Raw genomic sequence first — 24,890 nt, 5'->3', positions numbered from 1 at the left:
ACAGTTGCACATGTCAGAATGTGTTCTCCATCAGTATGGATATGTGCAGATCATCCCTCGCCACCCACTTGTAGTTAGAAATGGCGATCTCAATACAAATGAAATGGACCGTCGATGGTTACATTTCAATGATTATGTCATACATGATTTGGCCATAGCACCTTATCCTGGCTCATGCGTTGAAGAGTACATGTCTTGGTTTTCATCTGTATCACATCCATATGTGATTAATATAGAAGAGGATGAGCGTCATGTACTGGTACCCTTAGAAGCACGTGGCCACAGACCAATGCCAACTCATCCTGAGGATTCGTATCCTCAACATCCTCTACATCCTACTCTGGTATGCTTATAACATTATTAACAGAGAATTTGTGTTATCTTTTTTCTAATGCTATGACATTCATGTTTGTAGGGTATTTTTCGTAGAATTACATAGACATTGCAACCATTACTTAATCATGGTGATGTCGTGGAGGGCAGTCCTATGTGGGAAGGGATACAAACAACCGTTATATTAGCACGAGGAACGACTGATGATAGAGTTGTATATGTCAGAAGACATTTACGTAGAAATGATTGATAATGTATTAGGACTCCTTATTATGTAATATTTGTATCTATGACGATGTATTTGCACCTTATTTATATTATTTAATGTGAATTTTATTTATGTTATTTAAAATGGTTTGGAATTTTTAGTTATGAACACTTTAAAGAAAACATGTTAATAATTGGCTTCAGCATTACCAGTTCCGGATATATCATCCGTAGGCACCTCTACCAGATATTCATCCGTAGGTGCTCCCAGCGTTCTAGATATTCATATCCGTAGGCACCTCCAGAATTATATGTTGTTCAACGACTTGCAGATATTTATATCCGTAGGTACCTTCAGGACTTGCTGATATTCATATCTGTAGGAATCTCCACGACTTGCGGATATTCATATCCATAGATGACATTTTGTGTTCCGGATGTTCGCATCCGTAGGCACCATTGTCTATTCCGGATGTTGCTATCCATAATGCATTACAAATTTACTAAATACATATATTCAAACACACAAAATATTAACTATTTATTACAAATGTTATCATTCGTAAACATAAACATTAACTATTTATTACAAATGTTATCATTAGAAGTATCTAATGGACATTATTTGTGTATAAACTTGTATCCGACTAGTGTAGTATGTTGACCAAGATTGGGTCGTAGTATAACAATGTGATGCCCTCAATATACCCGTAGGTGTCATTGGACAACCATATTTGAGTTTCACCTATAAAGGTAATAAATATAAGTTACATAACTTTTAATTTAGTAGTATGACTTACTTTTTTATTCGTTTAGGGTATATTTGGACAAAATGATTTCCGTGGACATGCCCAATTGCAATGATTCAATGATGATTGAAGTTACTTGGTGCTTGGGTTCTTAAAGGAAAAATAGTCAATGATTGTATCTCTGACAATGAAACAAAAATGACATTATAACGATTTGCAATAACGTATCCCATGTTTGGAATTGTCGTCCACTTATCTGTTCCAGCGTGCAAGTACAAATGAATGGTGAATAAAGTTAAATGAAGAAATGCAAAGTACAAATGAAAGGGTGTTAGTGTTGGTACCATAGACATGTGGTAAACTAGAAGTGACTTCTTCAAGTATTTATATCGTTCATCACCACCAAACAGTTCAACATATTCTTGTCTCCATTCACTTAGTTCTTTTAACAAATTCATTCAAACAACTGCCCATGACTCCTCTCCCATGCCCAATTCGGCAGCAACAACACGGTACCCACAATGGGCATCAGCCTTAACGTCGACAACATCAACAATGTATGGATGATACCCTACAAGGAATTGATCAAGGAAAGGAATGGATTTTGGTGGTAGAATTTGTGATAACTATCCTTGATTAGATTTTATACTCGAAGAACTATCATGTTTTGAGTGTACGAAATCCACATGTCCAAAAATAAGAAGGGACTCACTTAGTTGATCTCATGAATTTGGTAGGACAAGCCATCTTTACAACACCTTTTGTTTTGACCTTATTATGTGGTGCGTAAATAGATGTCTTCTCTGGAAAGGCAATCTCTTGCAATTTAGTTTTGATGTTAACCTTACCTGCAATGTCTAAGTCTTTGAACTGCTTCGTGATCACCTCAAACTCTTTGTCAATTGACAACTCAGATGAACATTGTTCAGTTGTAATATCTTCAAAGCTTAATCAAGTTCACATGACATGTACTGATTTAAGTGGTATGTTACCCACACCAAACAAAGCCAATTCACACGCACACAAAAGACCATGAGTACATGTAAGGCTACATCCACACCTTTTTTTATCAAACCCCACTGATTTAACCCTATCAAGCTCTTCGACAATAAGGTTCAAAGTGTATTTTGACACAAAACCTAACAATTTTTTTGTAAGTTGTAACCTTAAACCGATGTTCGGCCACATACAAACTCTTTTGGAATGAAGCTTTGATTGCATTATGTTGTAAAATAATCATCTTATTGATCGAATCCCAGCAGAAACATAAATCCCCCATGGAATTATGAAGAATTCTCTTTTGGCTCCAGTGTGCCGCCTCAACCCTGTTACCTGTTGTGTTTCCTAAGTGCATGACCTTATCTGTTCATGCCTTCACAAACTTTTCTTTGTGTGGACTTAACCATGTAGCCATCACATAAATAACAAATATAGGCCATGGAGAACAGAGAACTTGAAGAGCATTCACACGATCTTCAAAGGCCTCAACAATATCACAATCCAAAACAGATCCCCAAGCTTGCATTACTTGCTCCCATGTCTCTCTTGGATGAACCAGCATTTTACATTTTGCTTTCACATTTTATTGATGTGAAATCGACAGAGCAAATTATAAGCTCCAAGAACAAGATTCTAATTGCATTCATTAAGGCAATATCTCTATCACATACCACCACCCTAGGGTATGAATCAACTCTCACAAACAACCCTTTAAGTCTGTCAAGGGCCCATAAAAAATTATTTTCCTTTTCTGCTGCTAGTAAACAAAATGCAACGGAAAAAAGTCAAATCAGTTGATGTAATCCCAACAACCTCAAGTAACGGCATCCTATACTTGTTCATTTTGTACATACTATCCATTAATATGACAATATTAAAGGAGTTCACTAGCTTTACGGAATCTGGGTGTATCCAAAATATATCTTGCACAACATTCGACACCTCTTCACACCTACACTAATGCACGTACATGTTTCGCTCCAATAACAACATGAACTGTTGCATTTCTGTTCTATGACCTCGTTGTGATCTTCGATGAACACTCATTGCATTATAAACTTGCTTTATTGTCATCACATTCTTCTCATTTCTCTCTTTCATGGTTAGTAAAATATTCCTTGGCATCACTAAAGTTTTAGTCATATCCTTAACCATAACTTTTTCCTCTACACTTAACCTTCCAACACTGCCAAATCATGATTGTGAGAACCACAAATTAATTCAACCATCCACCCTTGACCACCTTTCACTGGTTTGCCTCGCAATCTGAAAGGACACTCACACTTCCTACTTCCCATTTGACTGATATCTACGTCTTTTTTATACCGTTTGTATTTATCTCCTCTCTCACAACCTAATAATACGTAGGTCATCCTTCCTTGTTGCCCCGTCCATGTATTCGACCTTAATATAAAAATAAAAAACCCATAACTATAGCCAACACTTCTCGCCCACTCTAACAACTCATCTCAATCACGAAATACATACAACAACATATGCCAAATTTTAAAATCATTCATAAAAATAACATTCACAAGCCTAACATTTACCATACCTCATTTGTAGTAAATGTCTCACTACACTCATGTGCCCTATGTTAATTATCTAACGCGTTATAAGTTATTGAGTGCTCCAGATCAACATCATCTAATCCATCCCACACATCAATCTCCCTTGAAATTTTCATATATGAGTCCATTGTATCCTTGGCAATGCTGGAAAAAAAAATACCACTTAGCTTTCGGATAAATAAATCCATACGTAAAAAACATAATTCTGCATACCCAAATTCGGAACACATACATCATCATTCTGGATATGTACATCCAGAATTCAGAATCGGATAATGATATTCGTAAGCTACTTTTACACTACGGACATGGGCGTCCGAAAGCTTCAACTGCAAATGTTAAATACTTACAGATTTTTACATCCGGAGTGACTAATAATGGATTCTGGACACCAACATCTGTAAGGTAATAACTAGGCTTCTGGATAACGATATCCAGGATCATCTCAACTCGAACGAAATGCGAAAAATCATTTTAAATGGGTTCTTACCTCACAACAATGTCAACCGAACCTTAGCCTAGAAACATCCCTCCACAACTACACTAAAAGCACCTCTTCTGCAGCTCAAACGATCACCAAAACAAAACCAACCTTCTGCACTTCACCTTAAACAATTTTTCAAAATAAAAAAGATAATGATATAATAGAGTTTTAGAAAGTTCATCGGCCGACCAAAATTGATGGAGTAGAGATAGCAATTGCCTCAAACAATATAAACTGTAAATACAACACCGACGTTATCAGGATAGTAACCGAATTATGCTGATTTTAAACATCTGTACTACGGAGTCCAACTATTGGCTTAATTCATATTTAATGCATTAACACTAAATTGATGATTAATTAAACATCTGAACAATGTGACCGGACTTTATTTGATAATAAACAGACAGAAGAAAATAAATTATAAAGAAGTAAAAAAACAATTTATATAATTAAATATATATATATATATATGTAAATAAATGTAAATAGAAAATAAATACAAAATTTGTATATACGTTACTATACTTTGTTCTTATTTTGTACATTTCGTAAATTATGAGTTTGGACATTTTTTTAAAGAATTAAATAAGTTATGTCGAAAACTAAAGTGGTGATATAGTGACACGATTTTTACTTGAATTTGTTCTAAAAATGGTACAACAGTAACACGTTCTTTTCGTATAAAATTGAGTCATTCTGAAACAATTTACCTGATTTTATAATAAATTTTATTTCCCTCAAATTTATAATTTACAAAATAAATTATTATTTCAGTGCAAAAACCTCATGTAATACACATTAATCGTTTGTGTTTTTCACTATGGACTTTATGGAAGAGGTGTGGAAAGTTACATTTTGGCATAATTGAATTTTTTTATTATATAATAGATTGATGTTGATTAAACCGAAACTAAATTATTATTTTTTTATATGATTTTAGTTATGAAAATGTCTTTTAGCGTTAGTGTTAGGTGTCATTTTTAGATTTTTTTATTAATAAATTGTTATTCACAAGACGTGGATTAAACATCGATTTGGTCTATGCTAGGTTATTATATTATTATTAAAAATGTGAGTTATTATCAAATAGGTTAAAGATTATAGATTTACCGACAATTACAAAATATTAAAATTACGATTCAGACGTTTAATAAAACACTATCATAAAAAAATATGACAATTTTGTAATTATATTGTGTTTTAATGACGTTTTGGGAGAATTGTCACTAAAAATGGTTTTGGAAGAGATATAGAGGTTGTTCTATGAAGAATCATCGTTAAAAATTGTTATGAGAGACATATAAAGATGGTTATGGGAGAAATCGTCATTAAAAATTGTAAAATTTCTTCAAAAAGTGTTGTATCACGTGTGTCTCCCTCTCTTAGTTTGTCTCGCACTCATTCTTCTAAATACACTCACTTCTCTCACTCTCACTCTCACTCTCACACATTCCTCTCTTTGCCACCACTCTCCAGTCGCAACCTCCACCACACCACGAAACTGCTATCGTGCAATCGACTGCGCGCAACCTCCACCACACCGTTGTCGCATAACCTCCATCACACCACGCAACCTTCATCACTCTAGCCGTGAGACCCCACCCCAGCCGCATCGCACATAAAAAGCACCAACTTACGCGACATTGCAACCTTCATCCTCAGCCCTAGTTGCACTGCACTGAAAACGCACTAGCTCTGTGCGACACCTCCCCAAACGCAACCTCTACGCCCAGCCGCCCCAGCTCCTCCGCCCCAACTTTTTATTTTTTATTATTTGCTGAATTAACAACGATTTTTAGAAGTGTCATACATATTCATTTATAACGACAGTTGACGATTTTAGAACCGTCTTTAAATGCTCTTTTTAACCGTCGTTTAAGCTGTTTTCTCCATAGCACTATAAATAATTTTTCATTCAAGTTGAATTTTACATGAGTTGGCACAATTATTTATAGTGCTATGGTCATCTCAAAAGAGAGTCAAAATTCAATTTAAAAAATAAATCCTAGATTTATAAGAGTGAATGAGAGTATAAGTACTATAAGAAAAATTATTTTAACAAAAATTTATTTTTACATTACCAAGGATTATAACATTCATTAAGTCATTTACTTGAGGTTGCAATCTAAGATAAATCAACCATTGAAAACATGTTCCCCAGAGTTTTTTTCAAATCCCAGCAAAAGTCAGTATTTAACATATATGTTTCAAAATCCCGTTAACTACAATGAATTTCAAAATCTCCATAAAATACTATGAGTTTCGAAGCTCCATAAAATTTAATGGGTTTTGAAGCCTCCGTAAAATACTATAGGGTCTTAAAAAAATTAGTAAAATATCATAAATTTTATAACCTTCATAAAATACCATAAAATTTAGAACTTTTATAAAATAACATAAATTTCAAAGCTTCTGTAAAATATGATAGATTTAAAACTATGAATATTTATTTTTTTACTCCTTTGTAATTTAAGCTTTAATGTAAAGTCTTGTTATGCTCTACGTCGAGATCCGAAAAAGTAGATAAAAAAACATTTTATTGATTTAATTTATTAGTTATATAAAGAAAATAAATATCTTGTTTTTATTCTTACATACATAAGATGATTCCTAGACATCCACCTAATAGCTACAGATTTTAGGAGAACATGTTTTTAACAGTATTGAACTGTTTATTCATATTGCCGCACTTGAGTGAATTTTATTTCTGAACAGAATAAATAAGAGATAAATAGGACAATGTTTTACAGCTTAGATTTGATCATACTGTATAATTGTCTTTCTAAACAAAATTTTATTAAATCTTTCTATAGACATTTTTTTAGCATATGCAACTTAAGATTTGATTTTGATAGAATACAATGGTGTCATTTGGCCAAGGTAGCTGCATCCACCAGTGGGTAAGGGCTTTTGTTAGAATAATGTGTTTAACATCCTGCAAGTTAGCGTTTTTTGTTATTGAATAAGTCTCCATAATTTTAGGGATTTAATAATTCTGTTTTAACCACTGGTTGGTTTGTTACCAGATTTAATTCCTGTTTTTTAGAACAACTTTGTTCATTCTTGTACAACTTTGTTCATTCTTGTACATATACATAGCTTTCCAGCTTTAATATATCATCTCAGTTGATCAATAAAATATTTGTTTTGTTTTAAGACTAACAAATTGGTATCAGAGCTCTCTTCTTAAGGGATCTGTGAGGTCAAAATGGAAGGAGAATCAAGTTTTTCAGCCGTTGCACCACCAGTCTTCGATGGAGAAAATTACCAAATGTGGGCAATTCGTATGGAGACTTATCTGGAGGCTTTGGATCTTTGGGAAGCAGTAGAAGAGGATTACGAAGTTCCTCCACTTCCAGCAAATCCTACTGTTGCACAAATCAAAGCACAGAAGGAGAAAAAAACCAGAAAATCAAAGGCAAAAGCTTGCCTATTTGCAGCTGTATCTCAAATGATCTTCACACGAATAATGTCCCTCAAAACAACAAAGGAAATTTGGGATTACCTCAAGGGTGAATTTGCAGGAGATGAGAGGATTCGTGGAATGAAAGTCCTGAATTTAATTCGGGATTTCGAGTTGCAGAAGATGAAGGAGTCTGAGTCAGTGAAGGAGTACTCTGACAGACTTCTCAGCATTGCCAATAAGGTGAGATTACTTGGTTCTGTGTTTATTGACTCTAGGATTGTTGAAAAGCTGCTGGTCACTGTTCCTGAGAAGTTTGAAGCCACCATTACTACTCTGGAGAACACCAAAGACCTGTCAAAAATCTCTCTTACAGAGCTCTTGAATGCTTTACAAGCACAAGAGCAAAGAAGGTCTATGAGGCAGGGGTGATTGAAGGAGCTTTACCTGTCAAGCATCAAGACAACAACAGGTACAAAAAGAAGAAAAACTTCAAAAAGGAAGGAGGTTCCAAAAAATCCTACCCACCTTGCCGCCACTGTGAGAAGAAAGGTCATCCACCATACAAGTGTTGGAGAAGACCCGATGCCAAATGCTCCAAATGCAATCAACTTGGACATGAAGCTGTGATCTGCAAAGTCAAAGGTCAAGTGCAAGAAGTAGATGCACAGGTTGCTGGTCAAGAAGAAGATCAATTGTTCGTGGTCACTTGTTTCTCAAGTAGAGAATCAAGTGAGAGCTGGTTGATTGACAGTGGGTGCACAAATCATATGACATATGACAAGGAGCTTTTCGAAGAATTAAAAAACACTGAAGTTAAGAGAGTGAGAATTGGAAATGGTGAACTCTTGGAAGTCAAGGGAAAAGGCACAGTAGCTATAGCAAGCTATGAAGGTACAAAATTTGTTTCAGATGTTTTATTTGTACCTAAAATTGATCAAAATCTCTTAAGTGTTGGCCAACTACTTGATAAAGGCTATAAAGTGTTGTTTGAGAATAAACAGTGCTTGATTAGAGATGCTAGTGGCAAAGACTTGTTCAATGTCAAAATGAAAGGAAAAAGCTTTGCTTTAAATCCAATGGAGAAAGAACAAATGGCCTTCAAGTCCAGAGCTAGTGCCACTGAGATTTGGCACAAAAGACTTGGGCACTTTCATCATCAAGGATTGTTTCAGATGCAATCAAAGAAGCTGGTTGAAGGACTTGCAGACATTGATGATAATATTCCTCCTTGTCATGCCTGCAATTTTGGGAAGCAACACAGGCAACCTTTCCCTAAACAAGCTTGGAGAGCCTCAAAAAAGCTGCAGTTGGTGCACACTGATTTGTGTGGTCCTCAGAGAACACCTTCATTAAATGGTAACCTCTACTACATTATTTTTATTGACGATCTAACAAGAATGTGCTGGATTTTCATGTTGAAACAAAAGTCAGAGGTTCCAAATATATTATGGAAATTTAAAACTAGAGTTGAAAATGAAAGTGGATGCTCAATTCAGATTATAAGGTCTGACAATGGCAAGGAATACACCTCTGATGCTTTCAACAAATTTTGTGAAGAAGCTGGAATTCAACATCAATTAACAACACCATATACTCCTCAACAGAATGGTGTCAGTGAAAGGAAGAACAGATTCATTATGGAGATGACAAGGTGTATGCTCCATGAAAAGAATCTTCCAAAAGAATTTTGGGGGGAGGCAGCAAACACTGCTGTATTCCTACAAAATCGAATTTCTACAAAAGCCTTGAAAGATCTGACACCATATGAAGCTTGGTATGGCTACAAACCTTCTTTGAAATTTCTTAAAATATTTGGTTGTCTTTGCTTCACATATATTCCATAGGTCAAGCGTGATAAGCTTGATAAAAAAGCAGAAGCAGGCATCTTTGTTGGATATAGCACTGTATCCAAAGCTTACAAAATTTTTCAGCCACAAACTGGTCATGTGATTGTAAGCAGAGATGTTCATTTTGTTGAAAATGAGCAATGGGATTGGGAAAGTTCAACTAAGGTGAATCAAAGTCCAAATGCTCCAAACAGTTCAACCCTTGGGAGCATGACTGAAGAATCTGAAGATGATGCTGCAGTTGATGATGCACCTGTCAGAGGAACAAGACTGTTGTCTGACATCTATCAAAGGTGCAATGTAGCTGTTTGTGAGCCTGCAGGATTTCATGATGCAAAAAACAGTCAACACTGGATGGCTGCAATGCAGGAGGAGCTTTCTATGATTGAGAAAAATAAAACCTGGGAGTTGGTTGATCGACCTCCAAACAGAAAAATAATTGGAGTAAGATGGGTTTTCAGAACCAAGCTAAGTCTTGATGGTTCTATCAACAAATTCAAAGCAAGACTTGTTGTGAAAGGATATGCACAAGTTTTTGGTGTTGATTATTCAGAGACATTTGCACCTGTTGCCCGGCTTGACACTGTAAGATTGTTGCTTGCTCTTGCTGCTCAAAGGAGCTGGAAAGTATACCATTTGGATGTTAAATCTGCATTCTTAAATGGAGATTTAAAAGAAGAAATTTTTATTGAACAACCTGAAGGCTTTGTGAATGAGGGCAATGAAAATAAAGTCTACTTTCTGAAAAAGGCTTTATATGGATTAAAGCAGGCTCCACGAGCCTGGTACAGCAAGGTTGATGATCATCTGGTGCACCTTGGCTTTCATAAAAGCCAATCTGAACTCACATTGTATGTCAAACATCAAGGTACAAATATTTTGGTCATTTCTCTTTATGTGGATGACATGTTAGTTACAGGAAGCAATGTTGAAGAAATCAACTGGTTCAAAGTGGAAATGAAAAAGGTCTTTGAAATGACAGATCTTGGTCTTATGTCATACTTTATTGGTATTGAGATCAAACAGAATCAAGATGAAGTTTTCTTAAGTCAAAGAAAATATGCAAAGGAGATACTCAAGAAATTTCTTATGGAAAATTGCAAAACTGTGAACACTCCCATGAATCAAAAGGAGAAGCTAATCAAAGATGATGGTTCTGACAAGGTTAATGAATCTGAGTTTAGAAGTTTGATAGGTTGTCTGATGTACTTAACAGCAACCAGACCTGACATCCTAAATTCTGTGAGTATTCTTTCAAGGTTTATGCATTGTCCAAACGAAACACATATGATAGCTGCAAAAAGAGTTATCAGATACATCAAAGGAACTTGGAATTTTGGTGTGAAGTTTCTGAAGCAAAAAGAAATGAAGCTGATTGGTTTCTCTGACAGTGACTGGGGTGGATCAATTGATGACATGAAGAGCACATCTGGTTACTGTTTCTCCCTTGGATCAGGCATGTTCTCTTGGAGCTCAAAGAAACAAGAAACTGTTGCTCAATCCACTGCTGAAGCAGAATTTATTGCTGCAACAGCTGCTGTTAATCAGGCCTTATGGTTAAGAAAGATTCTCTTTGATCTAAATCTGGAACAAAAGCAAAGCACTGAAATACATGTTGATAATCAAGCTGCAATTGCAATCTCAAATAATCCAGTCTTTCATGGAAAGATAAAGCATTTCAACATCAAGCTTTTCTTTGTTGGAGAAGTCCAGAAAAACAGTGATATAATTCTTTGTTATTGCAAATCTGAGAATCAAATTGCAGATGTCTTTACCAAGCCTCTGCCAGTCAGCAAGTTCAAAGATTTCACAACTAAACTGGGAGTTTGCAGCATTTAAACAAGGAGGAGTGTTAGAATAATGTGTTTAACATCCTGCAAGTTAGCTTTTTCTGTTATTGAATAAGTCTCCATAATTTTAGGGATTTAATAATTCTGTTTTAACCACTGGTTGGTTTGTTACCAGATTTAATTCCTGTTTTTTAGAACAACTTTGTTCATTCTTGTACAACTTTGTTCATTCTTGTACATATACATAGCTTTCCAGCTTTAATATATCATCTCAGTTGATCAATAAAATATTTGTTTTGTTTTAAGACTAACAGCTTTAATTGCTGTGTGCAGTTTAAATAAAATGGAAGATTAACTTGTCTACATCTTTTTAGTTACATAAAATAAAAGGTGGCAAAATAACTACTGGCTTACATAAAAATAATTAACTTCACACTAGTGTAATAAGTAACTTCATAAAACTTTCTAGCTTTAGTTGGCAAGCAATTTTATATATGTGGGATGTGACTCTCATTTAATATTTTGCATAATCTTTGTGCAGATTTCCTTTCCTCTCTTTGTGTCACTCCCTTTCAAATTATTACACCAACAAAATAAACATACATCTAGCCAGCCAAACATTCACAATCATTTTGCTCTCATACCTGTTAACTTTGCTACTGCAGAAAATTGCAAAAGACCATCCCATGCTCTTTTCCTGCTATCATAAACCAGTGACTTACAATTACACCTTCCAACCATACCATCTCCATATAATCGTAGGATCACATTGCCATCAACTTTCCATTCTAGTTTACATATCCAATCTTTTCTTCCATCAGCTTTACATCCTTGCTTTTGTCAGCTCCATGTGCAGGCCCCCACATTCGTCTTCATTTAGTACTGAACCTGCATCAACACACACTAAGCACAGCAATCTCCAACAGCTCCAGACCTTTTGTCCAGCTCCCGCCCTTGCTTCCTCGTACACTTCGCATACTTGTTTCATGCATTAAAACAACCACCTTCCCCTAGCTGGCTAGACGTCAGATTAATCTTTCAAAAACACACATTTTATTTACTTTTAAGACAACTCATACAACACTGGTCCATACACCACTCTGAATAAGAAAAATCCGCCAAGTGCTCTTTCGAAGTGATGCATGCCCAAACCTTGAGTTGGGCCAGAGTGAAAACCTCCACATGATCTACTTTGCCACTTTTAAATATACAATTATTTCTATGTTTCCATATCTTCCCCCTATTACTGTCACCCATATATACTCTATTTACTGATTTGCTCTTCATTGGCATCTTAAATAGCGACAAATGTGTTTTTACATTATAATGGTTAACCGATAACATACCCAACCAATAGTAACATATACTCCACATTAACCAAGCTATCTTGCATTTAAAGAATAGATGATTTATTTTTTCTTCTTCATCCCCACGCATGACTCATAAGTTACTTACCAACGTTGTTCCTCGTCTCTCTAGGTTATCCTTAGTAGCTAGATTATTTTCCAAGACTCGCCATGTAGTTACCTGGGTCAATGGGAGAGTCTTTATCTTCCAAAAATATTCAAATAATAGTTTATGCCCACCCTCTGATTCCTTCCTCAATAGTTGATAAATGCCATAATTCAATAATATTTCATACAAAAAGATAAACACTTATGAACTGTAATTAATAAAATAGTTATAATTCAACCTCTAATTTAGGAATTTCAATATTTTTATGTATTTTTTTATTATGAAATGAATAAGAATGATTTATTCCTAATTTTGTGTTATTTTCAGGAATTTAAGGAGAGATTTAGCAAAATGATATATTATGAATAAATATGTCACTTAGCCCAAGCCCAATTAGGTTAAATATAAGGCATGATGCATAACCTTAGATATCATTAGGAGGAACCAAAGGAAGGAAACCCTAAAGGAGACAACTGTCAAGGAGAAACACTTGAATCTTCTTTTCTTGTTGTTCATGCTTGTAATAGTCACCATGAGTGGCTAATTCTTTTCTTTGAGATTGAAAGTAATCTGTTAAACTCTTATGTATTGAGGTGATATTTATCTATAATATTCAGTTATTGATTGATGATTGGTATTATCATTTTATTCTTAAAGCTTGAAACTATTCATGATTTTGATCCTTAGATTTGGCTGGAAAGTACTTTTGAGTATCTGACCTAAATGATAATGCTTAACATATTTGAATGCTAGGAATATATTTGAAATGTTAATTGCTTTATTTTATTTGTTCTTAATGATAAGGAGTTTTTATAAATATGCGAGAAATCGATATTTATGAGATTCTCTTAATAATTTTGTTTGCGATGAATCAATATGAATGATTTTTATATGTGCATCAATGTTAATCAAGATTGAATGTTATATGTTTAAAACTATAGATGAGTGAGAAGGATTAACCCCATTTCTAATTTTCTTAATTGAAATCATTTACTCATTTATTTATTTTTAATTTAATTTTCATGTAAACTTATGTCAATATCTTTCAAATCAAATTATTGTACATATTCTCATACTTAGTGAATTTTACTTTAGGATTTTAAATAACTATTCCTTGTGGGTTCGGTATCCGTCCCTTGGGTCAAATTATTACTTCTGACTCGCTACACTTGTCGTAAAAGAGTCATCAAGCTTTGGCACTGTTGTTGGAGAATAATTTTGTTTAAAATTTGAAAGTATAATTTACAAAAATATTGTGAATCTATCCAGTCAATCGACTTTTGATACTGAGTGACTTGGTCCACTCGTCTTTGACCGATACATTGTTGACAATACTCTGATGATCAAGTCAGTAAAAACATAAAATATATCAGTGTTTATATTGCATAGAATAATACTTATCTTGTTTTTTTAGAGTCATCCTCTATTTATAAAGTTTTTTTGGCTAATCTCCTCCCATTTATCTTTTTTCACTAGAATAATATCACAACAGATTTAAATAATAACAATCATATATTGTATTTTTAGAATAATATCACAACAGATTTAAATAAAAACAGTCATATCTTTTATCTTCAGAATAATATCACAACATATTTAAGTAATAACAATCATATATTTTGTCTTCAAAATAATATCACAACAAATTCTTAACATATTTAGTTTTTCTGTTTTAATTTATTGGGTTTTGTTTGTTTGACCCAACTTTCCTTTCCTGTTTCAGCTAGGTCTTAGTCTTTTTCTTATATATACATCATGTATTTTACTTTCTAATACACAAATAAATAAGATTTTCTTTTGTGTTTTCTTTTCTCTGCTTTTCTCTCTTTTATGCTTAAGCATTGTCTCTTTTTTATTTGCAATTAGGGTTCATCAGAACCTCCCTTTCTCCATTGCGACATCAAACAAGGAATATTCATCTTCATTAACTGTAATATGGCATCAGAGCTCTTCGAATGAAGAGCTCTGCTGTGCTTCTCTCTAATATTTATTTCCCCCTTTGTTGTTCTTGGTTATCTTTTCTGTTCTCTTTCAAAATCTTGATTGGGTTTCAAAATCTCTTAGGCAATGTTTAATGAAAACCTTAGTCTTCATAGTCTTAATAGTAGTCACACTATTACATGCAATTTTTGTGATAAATATGGTCATACTAAGGTTGTTTGTTTTCGCAAAGTGGGTTTTCCTTCTGGTAATGTTAAAACCTCAAAGTTTTCTTCTACTAGAAAATTCTGCACTTTTTGTAATCGTCTTGGCCACACTATCGACACCTGTTATAAAAAGCATGGGTTCCCTCCTGGCTACAAATTCACCAATTGGACATCCCAAACCAATAATATGATTACTACTGACACTTTTTCTGAGCTTTTTCCTAAAGAATATGATGTAAAGGGGATTCAACTTACATCACAGTAGTTTCAATTCCTTACAAACATTTTGCGTCAGCAAAACCTTGAGGATCCTTCCACTCACACTCAAATTAATCAAGTCGGCACCTTCTCTGCGGATGAAATCCCCAATACTGAACATTCTTCAACAGGTAAGTTTCTTTCTTCACTATCTGCTATAAAAGAATCTTGGATTATTGATTCTGGTGCCACAGATCATGTTTGTCACAATTTGAACGTTTTTACTACTTATACTAAAATTAAACTTGTCTTAATTAGTCTTCCAAATGGCCAAACTGTTTATGCCACATATTCTGGTTTAGTACGTTTTTCTGATAAGTTTTATTTTTCTGATGTGTAATATGTGCCTCATTTTCAATTAAACTTAATATTTGTTTCTAAACTCACACACCAACTTAAATGCACTTTAACTTTCACTTCAACCCACTGCATTATACAGGAAAATCTCACCCAAGAGAGGATTGGTATAGTTAAAGCCACCGCTGGCTTGTACCTTGTCACTAGCTTTCCTACTTCTAGTCGTTCTAAACCACATTGTTTTGCTCCTTTTATTAATTGTAATATCACAGACAAAACACTGTGGCATTATAGACTAGGACACCCTTCACTTGAAAGATTACATGTCTTAAGCAAACAATACTCTTTTATTACTGTTGATACTCATCATGTATGTGACACTTGTAGTCGTGCAAAACAGTGAAAACTTCCTTTCACTTAAAGTAATATTGTTACCTCTGCTATTTTTTATCTTGTACACTTTGATATTTGGGGACCATGTTCCATAATTTCTATGCAAGGTTTTCGTTATTTCTTGAATATTGTTGATGATTACTCGCGTTATACTTGGGTTATTCTGCTGCATAACAAATTTGAAGTGCGTCAGCACATCATTAACTTCACTATTTTTGTTCAAAATCATTTCAAAACTAATATCAAAACAATTTGTACTGACAATGGAGTTGAGTTTGCTATGTCAAATTTTTATGCTTCAAAGGGAATTATACATCAAAAATCTTGTGTTGAAACACCACAACAAAATGACATTGTAGAACGTAAACATCAACACATACTAAATGTAACCTGACCTTTACTTTTTCAAGCAAATCTTCCTCCTATTTTTTGGGAATTTGCTGTAAATCATGTTGTTTTCTTAATATATGTTATTCCTACTCCATTACTTAATAACATCACTCCTCATGAAAAGTTGTTTGGAAAACCATATGACATTTCCTTTTTAAAAGTGTTTGGTTGTCTCTGTTATGCTAGTACCATTACTGCACATAGGAAAAAATTAGATGATAGATCTATCAAAGGTATTTTTCTTGGCTTCCCGCAAAATACAAAAGGTTATATTATCTTAAATTTAAAGTTTCATAGCACAGAGATATCAAGACATGTAATCTTTCATGAAAACCATTTTCCATATAAATTGGACAGTGGATTGCCTAAGGACCCTAACACTTTATCTCTCCCTATTTCTAATGCATATAATTTTGCTTTTGATTTTTTTTTTCTGATACTGTACCTCCTGCCGAGCCATGTGCCTCTACTCCTGCACCCAATATTGTCCCTCCACCAGCCTCATCATCCTCTAATATTCCAACAAATAGTGTCTCTGCTCCTGCATCCAACATTGCACCTCCACCAGAATTATCACCGTTTGCATCTCCAGGAAGCACCTTACCCAAATTTCCAAGAAGATCAACTTGTCCTCACCGATAACCTGCCTATCTTGCGAATTTCCACATTGCAACCAACATTGTAAGTAGTAGATATCCTATTCATAATTACTTGTCTTACAATTCCTTATCTTCCAATTTTAGAAATATTATTTCTTCTATCAATTCTCATCCTAAACCACGGACATATAACGAAGCCTCCAAACATGCTTCTTGGCAATCTGCCATGCAAGATGAGCTTCAAACTCTTGCTGCTAACAATACTTGGCAACTTACCCCTCTCCCCTCTAGGAAAGAAAACTATTGGTTGTAAATAGGTATATAAAATCAAATACCATTCTGATGGCACTGTTGAGCGCCACAAAGCTAGAGTTGTTGCCAAAAGGTTCACCCAACTTGAAGGACTTGATTTCTTAGACACTTTTGCACATGTTGCTAAACTCACTACCCTCCGCCTTCTCCTTGTTGTTGCCACTACCAAAAATTGGATTTTAAAACAACTTGATGTCAATAATGCCTTTCTTCATGGTGATCTCCATGAAGAGGTATACATGACCCCTCCACCTGGCCTCTCTCTTCCTTCTCCCCAGCATGTTTGCAAGCTTCAACGGTCTTTGTATGGCATTCGTCAAGCTGGTCGCCAATGGTACGCCAAACTTTCTACTTTTCTTTTATCAAATAATTACTTTATTTCTGCTGCTGATCACTCTCTTGTTCTTAAATATAATAACGATAAACTCATTGTTATTCTTGTTTATGTTGATGATTCAGTCTTAACTGGCGATGACACAGAGGAAGTCAATACAATTACTACATCCCTTCACCATCACTTCAAGATAAAAGATTTAGGTCATCTCACTTACTTCCCAATACAGAAGACTACTTGGATGTCTAATCTACTTAAACAACACGCAACCTGACATCGCCTTTATTGTCCACAATTTAAGCCAATTCATATATGCACCCACAACTCATCATCAACAAGTTGTCTCATGTCTTTTGCGTTACCTCAAGGGCACCCCTGGTGAAGGACTATATTTTTCTCATATTAGCTCACTTCACCTCTGTGGTTTTAGTGACTCTAACTGGGCAACATGTCCTACCACACGCAAATTTTTCACTGGATATTCCATCTACTTAGGAGACTCCCTAATATCATGGAAACAAAGAAGCAACCAACTATCTCCCGTAGCTCCTCCGAAGCCGAGTATAGAGCCCTTGCCACCATCACATATGAGCTACAATGGTTGTCTTACCTCTTTCAGGATTTACATCTTCCTCTCCCAGCCTGCAACCCTGTACTGTGACAACAAATATGCCCTTCAAATAGTGTCCAATCAAGTCTTTCATGAACGCACCAAGCACATCGAAATTGATTGTCACCTAGTTCGTGAAAAAATTAACTCTGGTCTCCTCAAACTGCTGCCCATTACTTCTGCCATGCAAATTGCTGACATTTCCACCAAGCCTGATATGATTCCAATAGCTAGATGTAGATGATTCTTTGACATTTTATGGAATCAACTTGAGTTGGAGAATGAAGAGGCACTTTTAATAGAATTGGATCAATGTTCTATGTTTCAAGAACTCACCAAAACTTGCACCAAACACCAAACTCACATGGAAGACCCATTTCTTGCCAATTGAACCAATTAAAAGAGATAAGGAAGCAAATGAACCGTTTAAATTGCTTAGAAATTGAAAAGCACCGAACAAATCAGTAAGATATGAAGAAGAAACAATTGAATCCAGCCAAAGAGAATAAGAACCGAACACTATATGAATTTAAGCTCAAAACACCGAATAGAAGGAACCTAGACATGTTTTTGAAATCGTATGAACATGGAAATGAAATGAAAAGATGGAGAAGAAAGGAACTTATGAGAATGAAGAGCTTGGTTGATGGTCACGCCACTTGAAGTGTGAAAGCTCCAAGATAAGTGTGCAATGCCGCCACTTGAGAGAACCAAGGCACTCAAGATGAGACTAGGAAGAGGAGAAGACAAGTTCTTACACACTCAATCACCAATTTGGGAGAGTTTTGATACTATAAATTCCAAATCTGAATTATGAAGGACCTAAGCCCTCCTTTTATAGGAGCAAGGGCTGGTCATGAAGCTTACAAAGCTTGTACCACAAGCTACCCAAAAGTCTCCTAAGCTAACGCCTATAGTGACTTATGAAGAGTCACCTTCTAGAAAATTCTAAACTAAAGCCTAAAGATGCTTTACAAAAGAGGTATCTATGGTTTTCCTCTAAGCACCTTCCTAAACACTATTCTATATTATTTACAATTTTATACAAAAGAAACTATAAAGAGAGATATTTAAATGAAGCCTATTCTTGAAAGCTTGTAGACTTCTTTGGCTTTAGGCTTGATCCTCTCTTTATTTTATGTATTCTTTTAATTTTGAGAAGACTAGAAGGAAGAACTTCAAATGTGTAGGTGAATGACCTCTTCCTTCAATAATAAAAGCCTCCCTTATTTGATTCTCATCAAAGCCCCTTGCTTCTGCATAGTTATCTACTCTCAAATCCAAGCTGAGCCTGACAAATATCTACTCCCCAGCTTGAGGGGGGGTGTTAACATATTTAGTTTTTCTGTTTTAAGTTATTGGGCTTTGTTTGTTTGACCCAACTTTCCTTTTCTGTTCCAGCTAGGTCTTAGTCTTTTTCTTGTATATACACCATGTATTTTACTCTCTAATACACAAGTAAATAAGAATTTCTTTTGTATTTTCTTTTCTCTGCTTTTCTCTCTTTTATGCTTAAGTCATTGTCTCTTTTTCATTTGCAACTAGGGTTCATCAAAACCTCCATTTCTCCATTGCGATTTCGTGCGATTACGTGCGCTCCATTTGATGCACCACATCAGACAAGGAATATTCATCTTCATTAACTGTAATACAAATTTAAATAATAACAATCATATCTTTTATCTTCAAAATAATATCACAACAAATTTAAATAATATCAATCATTTTTCCGATTACCTCACATCGGGTTTATATTTGATTAAGATCATATCAGTCATATAACCAATATAACTCGAACGATAAACAACCACCTAACCTCGAGCTGAGCGAGCATCAAAAGCGATTTTGCATGTGCTTTAATGTACTTTATGACAAGATGTGGCTCATTTGCTTCTCGCCCCTTGTTTCATACTCCTCCTCAGTTTTTTCTCTTTCATATTCCTCCTTGTTCTTCTAGTGCATCTCCGCCATCTCTCTATGTAAGGTTTGAAACATAGTCACTTGCTTGACCTCCGTCATTCTCTCGATTGCCATCCGCCTTGTTGAAACCATTCGTTGATTCTTTAATAGTATCTCGGCCCCATGGTGGGCGCCAATTGTACTAGATAGTACCTGCTACTGGCTTGAACAATTGGCCTTTGTCCCTCAATCGCTCCTCCTTCTCCTTCCTTCTCGTATTTGCTCTTTAGGACTTGTTTGCTGCTCCTTCTCCTTCCTTCTCGTACTCGCTCTTTGGTATTCGATCGGGAGTGAACCTACAAAAGGTTCTCCGACGACAAAGTAAGTGCTCTGTATTAAAGTCAATGATATATTGATAAAAGCGTACCTTACTCTTGTGTGACAATGCTTATTTATAGTGCTCATAATGGGCTATTTCGTTTATGGATTGTTTTTAATGCATATATTTGCTAGAACAACATTACTTGATTTATCACGTGTTAGCGAATTTATAACATTATTTATCACGTATCTCTTTATTTTATCTTAATATATTGAATCTATCCAGTCGATCGACTTTTGATACCGAGTGACTTGCTCCACTCAGCTCCAACACAGTACATAAAGTTTTCCATATTTTTTTTATGTATAATAAAGACTTAAAGAATATATTTAAATTTAGAGAAATCTAAAAATCATGTTTAAATTTTAGAGGCACAAAAAGTAACACGAAACTCTTTTGGGAATGTATTTAATATTTTAAAAAATCTACAAGATGCAAAAATGTATTTTATTCATAAACTTTTTGTAAAGGTTTGTAATGGAACTTTGTTCCATGATAAGGATCAAATAAGTTATTAAAGCAAGAAAAAACAAAAAGAAAATCATCTTCTTTGTTTCAATTTTTAGTCAATTTGTATTTCTATTCTTAATATATAAAAAAGTAATTATTATAAATTAGTTTCGATTTTTCAAAGTCAAACAAGAAAGAATTTTTTTTCTTATTTATTTTACGAAGAAATTTGTTTACGAAATATAAACTAAAATTTAAAATTTTGTATCATGTTCATCTATAGAGAAAAGGAAAACGTAATTTATAAAACAAGCTTCCAACTTTTTAAAATTTATGGTTAAAAAAATTATTACAATATGAGAAAAATAAAATAAATACTTATTTTTTTAATTAAAATATTTTGTAAACTGTGTTTTAGTTCACAGGTTAAAAAAAATGATCTATTCTTTTACACGCATGCCATTATAATCAATACTAGATCCTAAATTTACTACCTTGACTTGAATAGTCTCATTTTATAAAGTTATGGAGAACACATTTCATTTTTCATTAAACACCTATTAAATACCATTGACATGAATTTTTTTATTTTAAAATATAAGAGATCAATTAATTAGAATATATATATATATATATATATATATGTATATAATGAAAATACAGACACCCCCATCTTTTTACACATTCATTTTACTAGACATTCATCAAACACCAATAAATGACGCTTTTATTTATTTATTTTAGAATATAAAAATAGTTTGAGATAAATCAATTAAGAAAATATTAAAAAAATTATTATTTTTTTAAGTATCTCAAAGTGTAGGAAGATTGAAGGATGCACACTTAATATCTTTCTAAAGTATTGCATACAACGACTAAGAAGGATTAACTTTTGGTAAAGGAAATTTCTTCAACCATAAGAATAAAATAATGAGTAATTAAAACGCGAAATAGTAATAAAGAAAGTACATATTTATATCTTTTATTCTTTCAATTTTCGGTCATTTTGTATTAAATGTTAAAAGATATTCCAATCATTAAACAAGCCTCAAGATGTGTTTCAAAGCATCCAACCTTTTACTTTCTTTATATAAAGTATTGACAGTAAAAGAATAAAAGACAATAACAACACTGAAAAGGAGAAAGAAGTTGACAAAAAAAGTGATTGTGCCTTCCCAACAAGTGAGGGGAATCAAAGCTTTCAGAAGCGCAGCCACTAAAATACAAACGAGTTCGTGTAAACCTCATCAAGCCAAAGAAAAAGATGAGCTACAAAAACAAACTAAGTGGGAAATTTTAACCTTTTAGGAGATTTAATAATATGGCATAGTAGATACGTGGTTTAGTACATATGCACTCACGTCATCACGTCCTCACTATGAAAGCTATGAATAAATTAATAACAAACTCAAATGAAGAAAGCAAAACCAATTTTGGCTCTCATTGGTGTAATAAATTATGTAGCAATAACATGGTAGGGAATCCATGCCAATATCGCCAATGTCATTGTAAATTATTGGGTATGGGTATCACTTTACAAACCAATCTATTAAAATTAAATTAAATTTCTAGTTTAATTTAATTTAATTAATATGAAGCTTAATATGAAACAATGGTTTGCTATATAAGAGAATTCTTAATATGAAGCTTTGACAAACTATAGGTAAACACCATAGACTATAGTGTATAGTTGTTTTCATGGCAAAGACAAGTAACATTGCTATTGTTTCAAGTCCTGGTTACACCCACCTGGTCCCAATAATTGAGTTCAGCAAACGACTTATCAATCATCACCCAAATTTTCACGTCACATGCATTGTTCCCTCTTTTGGGCCACCCCCAGAATCCTCCAAAGCCTACCTTAAAACTCTTCCGTCAAACATTCACTCCATCTTGCTTCCTCCAATTAACAAAGATCAATTACCCCAGGATGTACATCCTGTGTTCCTCATTCAACTCACTACTACTCTTTCTCTGCCATCCATACATGAGGTTCTGGAATCATTGTGCTCCAAGGCCCCTTTAACAGCATTGGTGGTTGATGTTTTTGCATTTAAGGCCCTCGAGTTTGCAAAGGAGTTCAATGCCCTCTCCTACTTTTACTTCCCTAGTTCAGCTATGGCATTGTCACTGCTTGCACACGCGCCAAAACTTGATGAGGAAGTTTCAGGTGAATTCAAAGATTTATCTGAACCTATAAACTTTCCTGGTTGTGTACCAATCATGGGGGTTGATCTTCCGGATCCAGCCCAAAATCGATCGAGTGAAATTTACGAGCATTTTCTTGAACGTGCCAAAGCAATTGTTACAGCTGATGGGATCTTGATCAACACGTTCTTAGAGATGGAACCAGGTGCTGTAAGAGCGTTGGAAGAGTTTGGAAATGGGAAGTTCAAATTATACCCTGTTGGTCCTATTACACAAAAGGGGTCGGGCAATGAGGTTGATGAGTCTGATGAGTGTTTAAGATGGTTGGAGAAGCAGCCAAGTAATTCAGTGTTGTATGTTTCTTTTGGAAGTGGTGGAACACTCTCCCAACACCAAATCAATGAGTTAGCTTGGGGTTTGGAATTGAGTGGTCAAAGGTTCTTGTGGGTTTTGAGAGCACCAAACAGTTCAGCAAGTGCTGCTTACCTTGAGGCTGCAAAGGAGGACCCTTTGGAATTCTTACCAAGAGGGTTTTTGGAAAGGACAAAGGAGAAAGGTTTGGTTGTGGCTTCATGGGCACCTCAGGTTCAGGTGCTTGGTCACAGTTCAGTTGGTGGGTTCCTAAGCCATTGTGGTTGGAACTCCACTTTGGAGAGTGTGCAAGAGGGAGTGCCTCTGATAACATGGCCACTCTTTGCAGAGCAGAGGATGAATGCAGTGATGTTATCCGATGGACTAAAAGTGGCACTGAGGCCAACATTTAACGACGATGGCATAGTGGAAAAGGAGGAAATTGCAAAGGTCATAAACTCCTTGATGGACGCAGAAATAGGTCAAGGAATCCGTGAAAGAATGAGGACTTTAAGAGATTCTGCTGCTGATGCACTGAAAGATGGTTCTTCAACACATACGCTCTCTCAGTTGGCTAACCATTGGGAAAGTTTCAATGGGATTTAGGAAAGTAGTTTTTCTTAAATACTTTGGTATTGAGTTTGATATTCTATGTCTTTTGGGTGCTTCTCTGCACCTCTTTTCTTCGTGAGGGTATTGAATGGATGGTCTGTAATTGTTAGTTTTGAGTATTTTTATTTATAATGAGAAAATATACGTTAATGAGAAATAAAACAACTAATAATTAATAATGAAAAATATTCGTTAAGATACTTTTTTATTTGATATAATTAAATTATATTATAATTTTCTATTTAATTTAATCAAATTATTAAATTTTTTACGTGCAACATATCTATCAAGGAGTAAATCTGGCTATCAATTAAGGGAGTCAATCTTAGTAAACATGTCATTCATTTCATTTCGACGTCAGTGTTGAACAATGCGTCAAAAAGTAAAATTAACTGTAAAAAAAAATGAAGATGGTGTTATGAATTTTAAACAGTGTTCTATAAGTCTTTATTATTAAAAAAATAAACAAAGCGTGGATAAGCATGACTTATGTGGACATAAACTAAAAACAATTGTGTGGTCGATCACTGAAACTATAAATAATAATAAAAATTTAAAATTTTGAAAGTTAACTGACACAAACATAATATATATATATATATATATATTTAAATATATAATAAAATTATGAAAGTTTAATCCACACAAAGTGGACGAATGGTCACAACAACTGAAACTATAAATAATAATAAAATTTTAAAATTTTGAAGGTTAAGCACAGAAAAACATAATATTTATATTTTTAAATTAAATTTAAAAATAAAATTATGAAGGTTTAATTCACGTAAAGTGGACAAAAGATTAAAAAATAAGTGTGAGTGCACTGCTTTTAAGTAACTATTATTAAAAAAATATGTAATTAAA

The 24,890-nt window shown here is 34.3% G+C and overlaps 1 protein-coding gene across 1 annotated transcript; it reads left to right on the top strand.

Annotated features, from left to right (window-relative positions):
* The first annotated feature begins 22,532 nt into the window (after positions 1-22,532).
* On the top strand, positions 22,533-24,212 carry LOC137827279 (hydroquinone glucosyltransferase). The gene has a single exon (XM_068633565.2). It carries the CDS (start codon positions 22,614-22,616, stop codon positions 24,018-24,020), a length of 1,407 nt encoding a protein of 468 aa, XP_068489666.1. The 5' UTR covers positions 22,533-22,613; the 3' UTR covers positions 24,021-24,212.
* Positions 24,213-24,890: the final 678 nt, after the last annotated feature.

This window comes from Phaseolus vulgaris, chromosome 8, assembly GCF_051622355.1.
Source record: "Phaseolus vulgaris cultivar YP4 chromosome 8, ASM5162235v1, whole genome shotgun sequence".
Classification (NCBI taxonomy): domain Eukaryota; kingdom Viridiplantae; phylum Streptophyta; class Magnoliopsida; order Fabales; family Fabaceae; genus Phaseolus; species Phaseolus vulgaris.
The sequence above is the reverse complement of the archived record's forward strand: the minus strand, read 5'-3'. Positions and strand labels throughout refer to the sequence as shown.